Below are 13396 nucleotides of genomic sequence, written 5' to 3'. Positions count from 1 at the left end.
ACAATCGAATTATATTTTATTTATTCATTTAGCAAAATCTATATATTACATGGGTGCTAAATGTACCGTAGCTTAATTATTTTTCTATTTATTATAATTAAAATTATACATCAAATGTAATTTACGCAAAATTGAATCGTCAGGGTCCGTGGCTCAGAGCTGCAGGTGGAGCAAGGCGCCTTCTGTTAGAATCGTTATAACATTGCTGGCCGTGGCGACGCCCAGGATATCGCCGTGCTCATAGTCGATTGTAATGAGGTTCTGTTTTCCAACGACGACGGGCGGACCGTTGCGCTTGCGCAGCCCCTCGGCGGACTCGTGGCGGGAGTGGTAGACGAGCACGTTCCGCCGGCCCTCACATATTACGGAGTACTCAAACTCCGGGCAGCAAGCGGTGAACTTGTGATTCTCCTTTGAGGCCTGCACGTAGCCCATGGCGTTCAGCTGGCCCACGTGTCGCACACCCCACTCGTCCGGTCGGCTGGGCTGGTACACCTGCAGCCACACGGAGGCGTCCACGCCCTGACGAGTGGCGAAGGCTGCCGGAAATCCTGGGCGGATATTGGTGACGAAGAGCAACGGCTGGCTGCCCAGGAAGATGGTGTGTGTTATTTTGTTCTCTGGCAGGTTAAAGCGCACTAAAAGTACAGGTCAAGTGTCAAATATTTGAAATTCCAGGAGATGGATTGGATTGACTCGTGCCAACACTCACCTATCTTATTGTCATCATCCGGGTTACCCAGGTCGCACTCCTCAATGGGATCCTCCAGATTTGGTATTGGCAACCCGGCAGTACTTGGCGGTCCCCCCACATCCTCCTCGACACCGTCATCACCGTCTCCCTTGAGCAGCCGTGGCCATCTATCTTGCTCCGTCTGCTTGTCCAGGCTCATGTGGAGAGCACTTGCCTCCACCACCGAGACAAGGGAGTCGGGGAGAACGGGCTGGTACAGTTCGCCTGTCAGCAGCACCTGCTCCAAGTAGATTACCTCGACAGTGGTCGATGTGCAGCGAATGGTGATGTCGGCAATCGTGGCGGTCTCGGGCAGAGGAAAGCGGAGTATCAAATCGCTATTTGACTGGTTCCAGGTGTACATTCTAACGCCGCGGTCATCCTCGGCATCTTCGGTAGCCGCTACGTCGTGACCATTCAGCATCGGACGATGAAGAGTAGCAAGAGGAGTGGTGGCTGCAACTGTTGCGGCGGCCTCGGCCTCTTCGCGCGTCTCAATCTTGCGATTGCTGGCCAGAATTAGGGATTCGGCGCGCGGCTCAAAGGCGCAGTATTGCAGGGATCCGGTTGTTTGCAACCGCTGGCGGATCGTATATTTCCATTCGTTGATATCTTGGTTAAAGGCCAATTGGCCCCATATGATGTCCAGGTAGCTTATCCATGTTTCGCGACGCGACACATGACCAGCCACCAGGGAGATCTGCTTACGTTCCTGCACCACATCCAGCCGGGCATCATACATGATGTAACCGCGCGTGCCGCTCTCTTTGTCCACCGGCGTGCGGGTGACCAATTGCCATTGGTCGGTGGAGATGCGAGAGCGATCACCGGTGTCCAGCAAATGGTAGGTGGAAATGCCGTCGCAGATCACAGAGAAGCGTTCCGAGACGAAGCACATGGAGTAGTTGTAGTCGCCGGACATTTGAGAGTGGCCGTCGCCGTGATCTAATTTCTCAATGGTGTAGACGACGCGCAGGCCAAGGGTATGCCCGATCTGCGGATCGTAGATGCACTGCATCACCTGGTGCTGCGCGTTAATAAAGTAGGTGTTGTGGCGCATCCACGGGTCCACGCACAGAAGGTTGTGGCGAGCAAAGAGCTCCCCGAGGAGCCGAGAGTATTCATTCCAACTAGGATCCAGCTTCGACGGCCTCACAGGCAACTCCTCGCGGAAAACCGGCACCGGGTCGAAGGACAGCTTATAGCCGTCGAAGTTGGAGCAAACGAGATTGCGGTCCACAGAAAGCTCCACGGCCGACATCCTGGCAAATCAATTTTTGTTGTTTCTTGTAAAAAAGTAGGTACCAAATTTTGGAAATTTGTTCCAAATAAAAAACCAAATGTCGTGCCCGTCTGTGTTATCGTTATCGACAACTGCGATTTCGATAGGTTTGTTTACGTTATGTTCATGACGTTAGCTTTGTGTATTTCCAATGGGGAAAAGCTTTTTACAATTAATTTGTTAAAGTTTTTCTTTCTATACAATTACAGATTTGTTTTCCTCCTACAAAAAACGTCGATAGCTCTGTGTGCGGCACTTTTAAAACACGATAACTCATACAAAAAATGTTCCTCCAGTGTTGGAATACGCCCTGCCGACCAAGAAAAGTGGCCCAATGGAAACCGGGACAAATTCAAACTTATTTAACTAAATTATATTAAATTTAACTAAATTATATTAAATTAATCATAATTATTATAAATTTAAACTAAATTATATTACGGTACTGTCATTGCCTTTTATTTTATTTCACCGAGTATTCCTATATATTACCATATAACTTTTCTATCTGAAATCTACATTAATAGGCTTAATAAATCTCATTTGGTTAGAGAACTTTTATATTTGATAATTATTCTATTATTTATCTATTCCCTTTAGTTTCCCTCCTTAAATACCGATAACTCTCCCGCCAATCGTTGATTGCTTGCATTTCAAATGCCGATAGCACCTACGTGTTCCTGAAGTGTTGGTAAGCGCCGTGCCGGTCAAAAAGAGTGTTGACACGTGTCAGAACATTCTTTAGTGTTTTTAAGTCAATTCTTTTTTTTTTAGCAATTAGCAAACAAAACGTAATCCGGACGAAGACGACGACGACGACCTGGTGAGGACGACAGGTGGTATTTTCCAGAGTCCTGGGTGTGACCCGTGCCATCTGTTCTCGTGTCTTTTGCAGCTAGAATATAGCATCCAAGCGGCAGCAGAAAGAGGCGAGGCAGCAGAGTTCGTCAACAGAAGAGCAGCGCAGTGCAGCGAAGGGGGCGACGATACAATTCCGCGGACTTGAGCCACCAGCCAACAGCAGCTGTTTCGTGGCACCGGACTGGACCGGACGGGAGCAATCCAGAGTCACATAGGCACAGATTCCAAAACGAAATACCGAATACCAAAAACTACGGCGATGGCCCAAAGTCGGTACCAACGCACACAGATTCTGCTCGCCCTGGGCGTCGTGGTGGCCCTGATGCAGTGCGTCGCCGCTGTGGAGTTCACCTTCGACCTGGCCGACAATGCGGAGGACTGCTTCTACGAGGAAATCAAAAAGAACTCGAGCGCCTACTTCGAGTTCCAGGTGTCCGCCGGCGGTCAGCTGGACGTGGACGTGACCCTGAAGGATCCGCAGGGCAAGGTCATCTACAGCCTGGACCGGGCTACGTTCGATAGCCACCAGTTCACTGCAGAGATATCGGGCGTATATACGGCCTGCTTCGGCAACCAATTCTCGGCCTTCTCGCACAAGATCGTCTACGTGGACTTCCAGGTGGGCGAGGAACCGGCGCTCCCGGGCGTCGACGAGCATGCCACCGTGCTCACCCAGATGGAGACCTCGTCGCAGGCGATCCACAAGGGCCTCAACGAGATCCTCGATGCCCAGACGCATCACAGGCTGCGCGAGGCGCAGGGTCGCAAGCGGGCCGAGGATCTCAATCAGCGCGTGATGGTGTGGTCGTCGCTGGAGACGGCCGCCGTCGTGCTCATCGGTCTCGTCCAGATTCTGGTGCTGCGCAACTTCTTTACGGACCGCAAACCCAGCCAGGCGCACTACGGCCGTCTGTAGAGGCCCGAGCAGAAGTCTGAGCAGCGATGCGAAGGGAGGCAGGAGCAAGGAGAAGCAGTAGTTGGACTCGGAGCGCCGCATCTCGTATTTTAATTAATTTTTTTTCGCTATTTGTTCAGAACGCCCTGCGTTGGCATATAGGAGAGCTCTCTCTCTCCGCTCCTATATGTGCAACGTATTCATTCCCACTCCCCCACGGGCAGTTTTTTTCTCTTTGGTGTAACCCGGCCCCGGTCCTACCTACCTACCTACCGACATGTACTATTTTTTGTTGAGACCCGGAAACAGAATGAATGTTTTTTTTTTACATTAAATACATGCAAAAGCAACCATAACTCGATAGCTAAAGGTAAACCAAATCGTGTTTCATTTGCGGGCATCCTTACAGCTCGTTTCTGGTTTCTCTTGGCTGACTGAGCGCCCTCGATTTGGAGTTATCATAGACACATAGCTTAGTTATAACGCTTGTAGATGTGTATGTATGTGCATACCAGCTGAGTCAATATTGTGGCACTCCGTCCGGCAACCAGAACAAGACCCATTCAACTAAGTAATCATGTCAACGATGATAATGATAATGTGGGCGAACAAGTGCTCAGCTGATATGGCGGCACTCCCTTGAAACCGAATCATAGCTCTAAAGATTTTAGGTTTTTTAATTAAAATAAATTATAAAACACTTATGAATGAGAAAAAATGCATTATAATTGACCAAGAAGTAGCATATTGAGGGATTTTAAATAGAGTAAAGCATTGCATTGTATTATTTACGAAATTCTGTTTTAATTTTATGAAAATCGGACGATCATTATACAGCTGCCATAGGAATAATAAATAACTAAAACTGTAAATGTATAATATATACTCAATCTATTTAAAAGAGCAGTTGTAGTTGATAGATCCTAGAGCCCATGGAACTCAATGTCAAGCAGCTGTCACTGGAAAAATTTAACGTCAAAGGCTTCAGGAAATTCGGGCAGCATCATTTTCATCAGAGCTCAAACCACGCAAAGCTTTACTATCACCACATCCGCGACATGGGTAGCTTCTCCAAAATGACACCGCCGACGAAAGAGCAGCGGGAGAAAGAAGAGAAGCCACTGATGAAGCAGCAGGAGAAGCAAGAAAAGCAACTGGATGCTGGCACCAAGGCAGAGGCAGAGACAGAGACGACCTGCACCGCAGGAGGTGCTACCGAGCAGAACACTGAAGAGAAGACTTCGGCGGATAACAAGGTTCCCGGCAAGCTATTGGGCAAGCGTGCCGGCAAGCCCACTCCCACCCGTATGGAGCACGATCTGAAGAAGAAGAAGCTGGATGAAAGCAAGATCCAGGACCAGGATAAAGCAGGTCCTTCGAAAGGCGAGGGGAAGGCCTCCAAGAAGGAGGAGCAGGAGCAGAAGCAGGAGGTATTCAATGTTCCCCAGACACGAACAAGGACTAATGATGGCCCTGCACCTACCACACCTGAGGGAAGACAACAACCCCCGCCAATAAATCCAATCTATACTCCAGCCAGGCCCAAGTCCAAGTCCAGACTAATCAAAGATGAGCCCTTGCTGGAAGATTCTACAAAACTGGATTAGGCTTCAAGAATTTACAAATGTTATTGAGAAATAATAACAAATTATAGCAACAATACTGCTTAGCACTAACTATCTATGTTATCTATCTACGGGTTCTCCTGGGTAGCTGAGTTCTGTAGATTAGAGACAGAAGATTAGAGGGGAAGATGTTAATTCCGACTGTATAAACAGTTTACGGATATATATTAAGCCCGAAAATATGCTATTTGGGATATGGCATTGAAAATATGTGTATGTAGTGCCGCATTTGCATAGGGAAATGCACTTCTTTAGACTATATTATATTATGAAATATATAATTCTATTATCATAATATAAATATATGAAATGTTATCTATATGTATTATTGCCTGGGAATTGAATATTAATATTGAATTTTGTACATACAATTTCCCAAAATCATCATGTTTGAATATAAAGGTTTTTCTGAGTTAGGCTACCGATAAAAATACATTTTGAAGATGTTGTATAGAATTTGTTTGTTTAGTTTAGTATATGTATATAACATGTATATGTGTTATCACATTTTATTTTGATTATTTGTTGCACGTACATATCAACTGATACTTACCCGTTACCCATCTTATCATTATTTTTATACATATATCATTATCATTATTGAGTCACCTATGATCAGTTCGCATTGATGCATTAATCTGGTTAGGGACATTTATCTTATCGGTCCGCTTTTGAGGCAACCCCTTCTAATAGTGATAACTAACCAGTTGTGGTAGCTCCCACATCCCATCCCAGTTGAAGTTGGCCAATAGCAACGGGAATTCGATTCGAGTTACTAAACGATAATTATGCAAACACGAAATTATTGCCACTGCCATGATAATGCAGCATTCAAAGGCCGTAAATCTCCTTAACAGTTTTATGTACGGCTGTCATCTTTTCCATTGTTGATCTCCATTGACTGACTCTCGGAATTTCGCACACTCCATACCAGGCCAAGCCATTGCCAAATCTGTCCAGATGTATGTGTATGAAAATAGTATAAATGCTATGCTAATATCGGCGTTTGTCTCCAATACCAATTAATAGTATTTAAATCGGTCCAAGACAATGACAGTGACACATCGTTGGCCATATGTTTATTGCCCCATTCATAACAAAAGGTGCTAAGACAAAAAACCAATACGAAGTTTGTTGTAAGTCAACGATTTTTATTTGTTGTTCGACTTGTATTTCTTATTTTATTTGTTTTTATTTTAAGGGGGAGGGGGGTGTTCTATGGTATGAGTATCAAAAAGTTTAAAACGCTCTCCTAAAAAATGCCATTTTGAAAATCGTTGTTCACGACAACTCAAAATCTACTGAACCAATCGTTTTGAAATTTGGAACACAACTTCTTTTACTAATTCTACAGGTACTCATGTTGGGCTTTTTATTTTAAATTTTTATAAATTTTTTATTTAACAAATTAGCTGTTGTAGCCTTATGTGTCAAGAAATGCAGCTTTTTATTTGTTAGAGGTTTTTAAATAATTTATATAGATAAAGACATGCCGCTGTTTTAAACTAATCTAAGGTACCCGTTAAGCAGTTCTGCCTAATATTGGCATTAATTGCCTTCAAAACGGCAGCGCTGAGCCATTGGAATTTCTCTGGGGCTCTTACACCACCTCTCTTAAAGCGACTATTGGCTCCAAAATGGGAAGTTAGGCCTGAACTCTTGGCTTGGCAACAACAGAAACGAAAAAGGTTTTTAAAAAAACCTACCAACCCGGCCAAGTGAAAGGGAAGCGGCTGAAGGACATGTGTAAATGAATTGTCAGCGGATCGATCGGTCGATTGATTGATGTCAAAATGGGGTTAATCAAACGTCAACACACTTTGCATGCTAATTATCCATTCATCCATAATGATAATCATAATAATAACGCGAGTAATCCGTGGCACATGTGTAGGGAGCCAGACCCAGACCCAGACCCAGAAGCAAACCATTAGGCACACCGCAAAAAAAATATATAAATCTATTGCCAAAGATATGTTATGATGACATTATCTATAATCTGGGTAAGTTTGTGACCATTTAATAGTCTCAAAAATTTTTGTAGTATCTATGTTTAAAGCTCTGCCCTTAGGTTAGCACAAATTAAATATTATAGTGACTGTAATTATGTCAGTAATTATTTTAAATACTAATATATAACTTCTAAATATGTCTTTATTGTTTTTTTTTTGGATATCAATATATATTTGTATTGTGACTACATTTATTAGAAAACCTTCAAGTGATTAATATTTTCCCTATATAACCATTTAACTGATTTAAATGTAATATTTATAAATATAAAGTTCTAGAAATAAATATATATTTCCTATTAATATATTTATTAAATTTTCTGTGCAGCAATTAACTTTTAGCAAGGGATTATAAACCCAAAAGGGGGGTATTTAAAAATCGTATTTCAACATCCCATTCAGTTTTGCCTGGCATGGCCCAATAGCTGATGGCAATCAATGAATCGACTCTGTTGGACCCCTCCAAAAAGCAAACAGCTCCGAACACGCCCCGAACTTCCTTCCAACCCATCTCCGGACTCCCTCTGTCCACTCTTCACTCCTAGTCGCCATCCCAATCCCGTCCAGCTTGCCGCCGCTTTGGCTGCTGGCGAAGACGCTTCAGGTTTTATGTATCAATTAGTAGTCCGACGACACTGGTCCCATCCGTCAATGGGCGAGCTTCGGCTGGAAGCTAGCACAGCGAGGGTGGCTTCAAGTCTTGGTTACTAACTGACTGTAAAAAATAAAATCTCTCAAGCATATATTGATATTAAATAATTGAAAACTTATTTTTTGGGCTTATTAAAATATAAATAAAAATAAAATAGGACATCTACACCTATAATACATGATTATTTACCTTAACAATTGATTATATATAAGTATATTAATAATTAATAATATAATTATTAATAAAATGTTATTATTGTTTATATTAAATAATTTTAAATTAATTACTGAGGTTTACTAAAATATAAATAAATAAACACAAAAATATAATTAAGTAGAGTTTAAGGTATAGAAAAAATTATTACATAGGATGGGAACATGGCAAGAAATGGTACGGGTCAAAATACTGCTCATGATAATCAATAGGAAATTATAGAATATTAAAATAGGACACTTTTACCTATAATAAGTAATTAATAATTAATAATAATAATTAATAATAATTATTTACCTTAGCAAATTATTTACCTTATAAAGTGGGTTTTGCGATAGAAAATACTTTAAAACGGCCCGTAACATGTTTATTACTTACAAAATGTATTCAATATTAGTTTCAGACTTTAAAAATATTATATTATATATATTATATATATTATCTAACATTTAGATACTTATTTTAAATATTGCTATACTCCACTTTAAAATACTTTAAAAACCGCCCTAAAAATCGGTTTCCCTTTCTTTCTTTTCTATTTATATATATTTTTTATTTATTGTTTTGTTCGGTTTTATTATAGTTTCATCTTACGCTTGTTTATATCTGCATCTGTATCTGTTTTTGTAGCTCCATCGGCTTTGCCAAATATTTCGATAGCTCCGTGTGTAGTATCTTTTGCTGCAACTGCTGCTGTGGCCCCCCAATTTTTTGTTTCAATATTGATAAATATCTGAACAATATATGCATAGACAATAAGTATGTAAATCGAGCTGCTATGGCCCACTAATGGGTGGCGATGTTTGTTAATGTGAATATATTCATTTTCACAGAGAACCGGAGAAAAGGGGGAGGGGGAGCGCGAAATTAAATAATTAACAAGCCAGGCAATATGCATATCAAATTTTGTTAGTTATGCCAACAGGGAACACACTCATAAATAAATAATTATGTATCTCTGATGCTAATTCGGGCCGAGCGGAAATTTATGATACGAAAGAATCGAAGATTGGGCCTATATCGAACGTTGGGCTAGGGCGTGGATCTGTGGATCTGTGGATTAGTCCGTTTCAAAACGACTCCAATGTCCGGTACATTTCGAAACCTCGTAGTAGCATGGATGCAACATAGATTTCAAAACTATATAGCTTGATGAATGTGTTATAATTAGGCCAACAATGTTCCTAATTTACTTTTTGTATAATTTATTGAATTAAATTATTTCATTTTAAATATTTTTTAAGAGAAAATGATTGTTATTTTGTAATATTGTTTGGAATAGGCTAAAGTTATTTATTTCAATTTATGTTTATTATTATACAAAATTTGTTAACCGAGAAAGGAAGCTAATTTCGGAAAACCGCATCATGAAAACTGTTTATAACTAGCTAGATTTGATAAGGTAAATAAATCTGTTTACTTAATTTCTTGAATTTGAATATTTATCCATAATTTTATATGATAATTTTAAGATAAGTAAAAACTAAAAATTCATAACTCGGCCAAAAAGGAATATATTTCAATTTGGAAAGCTGTTCTGAGTTAGTTTAAGTTATAAATATAAATAAAAATAAAATAAATATTATTCTAGATTCTAAAGACTTCTATAATAGTTATATTAATTAAGGGGGGATATACATGTAAGCAGTCAAAATTTGGCCATTTTTCGTGAATTTTTTTTATAAGAAATAGTCAAGCAATCGTCGTGAAACTTTGGATATAGTTAAAAGTAGAGTCAGAGATGACAAAAAAAATTAGTTATAAACAATATTTTACAAAATGGCGGATTTATGGAACATATGCCGTAGCGCCTCGAGCTTTGAGTTGCCGTACTATGGACACGATAGGGGTCGTAATTCCTGTCCAAAACCCGTAAACTAAATTTTTTTGTATTCATTACACCTGTATCTTCTATTTGAACCTAAAAAACCCAAAAGAAATCAAGGCAAAAAAATTAAATTTTGATTTGAAGGAAAAAATTCCATTTTCAGGTGATCAGTTTTCACTTCCCACCCTCTTAAAAAATAGTAATACTCAGTTTTATAACAACCATGTAGGTTCAAATAGAAGATAATTTCATGCTGATCATAATAAAATTTTATTCACACCGATATGTTACGTAGTTTTTTCTGAATCGTGTCCATAGCATAGGCAGAAATGCAAAAATTAGAAGCTGAGAAAAAGACGTTTAAAGTTTTTGATGTGCCCACGTTAACACTTGTATACTTTGCTTGCATACTTAATTTGAGGCACTTAAAGTTGGAATTCGATGATGAAACTTACACAGTCGATTCTTTAAGTAATAAACTATTTTTTAAACAAAGAAAAAATTTGCAAAAAAAAATTCTGGTTTACATGTATATCCCCCCTTAAAATGATTTTATTTATATATCCCCAAAAAAGTTAACTTATTTCCCCAAATGTTCTCACTAAATAAAACCGCAACTAAAATGTGATTCAAATGCAGCCGAATATTATTTTATTGAAATTTTATTTTAACCATCGAAACCAGATACAGAATCGAATAGATACCTCATGACATTCCACGATAAAAACAAAATAAAAATGAAGCAATCGGCCATTAAGCCATAATAAAAACGTTAGCACATTGTTTTATTTAATCAGTTAATAAGTTTATGGGGGCCAGACCCTTTTCCGTTGTGTTTTCCCCTGTGATTTTCTACCTCGCCTCGATTCGATTCAATTCGATTCAATTATTTGCATGTCCCGCCTTTGTTGGCCACCTGTGCCTTTGTTGGCCCTCTGTTTTGTTGGCCAAGTTGTTGGCTGATCGTTCGGCATGAAATATTTGTCCCAAGATGGGTCAAGGTTTCCCCCAGCAGGCAGAGAGAGAGAGAGAGAGGGGGTAACCCCCGGAGCGCCATGGGAGAATGAGACGGCTTTCTGGGGAAAAGTAAACGAAATAGATGTCGCATCTTTGGGTTATACAATTCCACCTGTTTTGTTGTGATCACTGATCACAGCAGCAGCGATTGATTTGTGTCGATGAATAGAGTCATGTCTCGTAGATAAACGAGCGATGCGTGAAAGGGTAACCTTATTTTAAAGGGGGGTTTCGTTCCGCTTTAATTTAGGGCCTACATATCCGGTCCCCACATTCTGTGGGGATAAATTTATTTTGTTTTATAATTCGTATTGCAGGAAATATGCAAGATTTTAAACGGTTATGCGAAAACTTTAAACACCTACATTTGCATGTTTAATTTCGCTTACAGGTTTTGATTTTTATGATATTTTAGGATTTTATGAACTTAAGCTGAAGTTTGGGGAAAAACCTATGAAATGATACAGGAAGTCACAGCTCTCTTGACTCTCTCTACGAGATCCTTCTGACAATTGAACTACGATCCGCCATTTTTTTTAAGTTGCCACTAGTCTCTAGAAAGTATTACCAGAAGGGTTGATTTAGTCCTTTCAGACTATTACAAACCAAGCTTTAATAATTATATTTGTAAAGGAATAATAAATAATTATATAATCTCTATTCTAGCACCCCGTAATTAATGACTAAATATGTTTATAAATCTCCAGATATTGCACAAAATATCCAACGGGGCAGCCACAGGTGGCATTATCCCTGCCGGAGGTAAGGCGACATGCTTATCACTGTTTAATGTTTAATTCATGGCCCAAACTAAGCTAAAACTGAAACCAAAACCAAAAGCAAGAGAGACACACACGCATGGCTAATGACAGATGTAATCATTTTCGGCAGATATTTAGCGAACACTTTGCGAAACGATATACATATGCAAAGCTAATAGCAGGAAATCCAAGACGCGAAGCCGCCAATCTGCCAATCCGCCAATAATGAGCATCGCCGCATTGCGCAATCCGTATTCCGGAGCCAAGTCGGAGAACTCCATTCCATGATGTGACTGATGTCCCATGGCCGCGGCGTTTTTGGGAGCAGGCGTATTAATTACATCCGCCCAAAGAAAAGATTTACACTTGGAAAAAGTCATATATTTCTTAAATACATTTTGTAAAATTCAATATTATACATAGGTAAAAGGTCTTACAAATCTTACGTTATTCACATATATATATATATATATATATATATATACATATATATATTTTATATTAAATTACCAATAAAATAAGATAGAATGGAAAGAGAGATTATGATTGCCTGTGCGCCACTTATGTTCTAGATATTGGTTACAGATAATCCACAAGAAATGCATTACAAAAGATCCTAAAAGATACAAATATTATAAAATTAATAATTAATAAATAAATATATTAGAACTTGAAAAGAACATTTACTATCCTATTGTTTCTTGCAAGTCATAAAATATGTATTTCTAAATAATAGTAGATAGTTCTTAGGGACAGCAAGAAAGGATGCCAAGTTCGTTAAGCGGAAGTATAAATATTTTATAAGATCATCTAATAAATATATAAATTAAAGCTGTCTATAGTACCATAACCAAGCCATAAAAGTAATAACTTTAATATAAAAAATGTCAGTTTAAATATGGAAAAATAAACACAGCATTCTCTATGATTAATTATAATTTGTAAAAAAATTTCTTGGCTATACGATTAGTTTCTAAGTATATGTGCTGAGAATTTGTTATTAATTTATTGAAAAATGAGAAACAATCACTAAATAAACCCCATTTATTTCCTAGTTTCACCGTTATTAACCAGAAGAGCCCTGAAACATTTAAAATCCCATAAGAAACCATAAAGTTAAAGACCTATGTTAGCTTTTAGGTATTATCCCAGTTCCAAAAAAAGGAAAAATTCATAAAATCCCCAAAATATTCTCCGTTTTTCTGTGTTACTCACTCACTAAACCGTCGTTAGCTGCTACTTAAGTTGTACATATTTGGTAATACAGCCCAAAAAAGCTTTGCTTTTAGCTGCTTTTTTTTCGCTGCTCTTTCTTGGCTCATGTCTAATAAATTCGCGGCTATTTGTTTTTCTGCGTGTTGACGACGCAGAGACGGCGATAACTCAATAAGCCGAATCTGCATTTTCGATTTTTCGAGCGAAATGCGAAGCGACCCAAAGAAAATCAAAAAAAAAAGTTGCGCAGCCTCCAATGGGGACCCGACCCCCCTCCCGAAAGATGATGATGAAGCGCCAGC

General features: G+C 39.4%; 2 protein-coding genes across 2 annotated transcripts; one reads left to right on the top strand and one right to left on the bottom strand.

Moving 5' to 3' along the window:
• Positions 1-63: 63 nt before the first annotated feature.
• Positions 64-2123, bottom strand: LOC108083600 (nudC domain-containing protein 1). The gene is made up of 2 exons (XM_017179465.3): positions 713-2123; positions 64-638 (listed from the first exon to the last, which is right to left on the bottom strand). Exons 1-2 carry the CDS (start codon positions 1992-1994, stop codon positions 154-156), a joined length of 1767 nt encoding a protein of 588 aa, XP_017034954.1. The 5' UTR covers positions 1995-2123; the 3' UTR covers positions 64-153.
• Positions 2124-2705: 582 nt separating this feature from the next.
• p24-1 (transmembrane emp24 domain-containing protein) lies at positions 2706-4127 on the top strand. The gene is made up of 2 exons (XM_017179482.3): positions 2706-2838; positions 2911-4127. The coding sequence occupies exon 2, from the start codon at positions 3136-3138 to the stop codon at positions 3790-3792; it is 657 nt and encodes a 218-aa protein (XP_017034971.1). The 5' UTR covers positions 2706-2838; positions 2911-3135; the 3' UTR covers positions 3793-4127.
• Positions 4128-13396: the final 9269 nt, after the last annotated feature.

Source organism: Drosophila kikkawai, chromosome X (assembly GCF_030179895.1).
Source record: "Drosophila kikkawai strain 14028-0561.14 chromosome X, DkikHiC1v2, whole genome shotgun sequence".
Lineage (NCBI taxonomy): Eukaryota > Metazoa > Arthropoda > Insecta > Diptera > Drosophilidae > Drosophila > Drosophila kikkawai.
The sequence above is the reverse complement of the archived record's forward strand: the minus strand, read 5'-3'. Positions and strand labels throughout refer to the sequence as shown.

What these genes read in the sequence shown, in the direction of transcription:
- LOC108083600 (XM_017179465.3), bottom strand. Translation starts at nt 1,994, where the DNA reads ATGTCGGCCGTGGAGCTTTCTGTGGACCGCAATCTCGTTTGCTCCAAC. An exon ending in GGATGATGACAATAAGATAG is followed by an intron (nt 639 to 712) that starts GTGAGTGTTGGC and finishes CTGTACTTTTAG; the next exon opens with TGCGCTTTAACCTGCCAGAG.
- p24-1 (XM_017179482.3), top strand. Translation starts at nt 3,136, where the DNA reads ATGGCCCAAAGTCGGTACCAACGCACACAGATTCTGCTCGCCCTGGGC.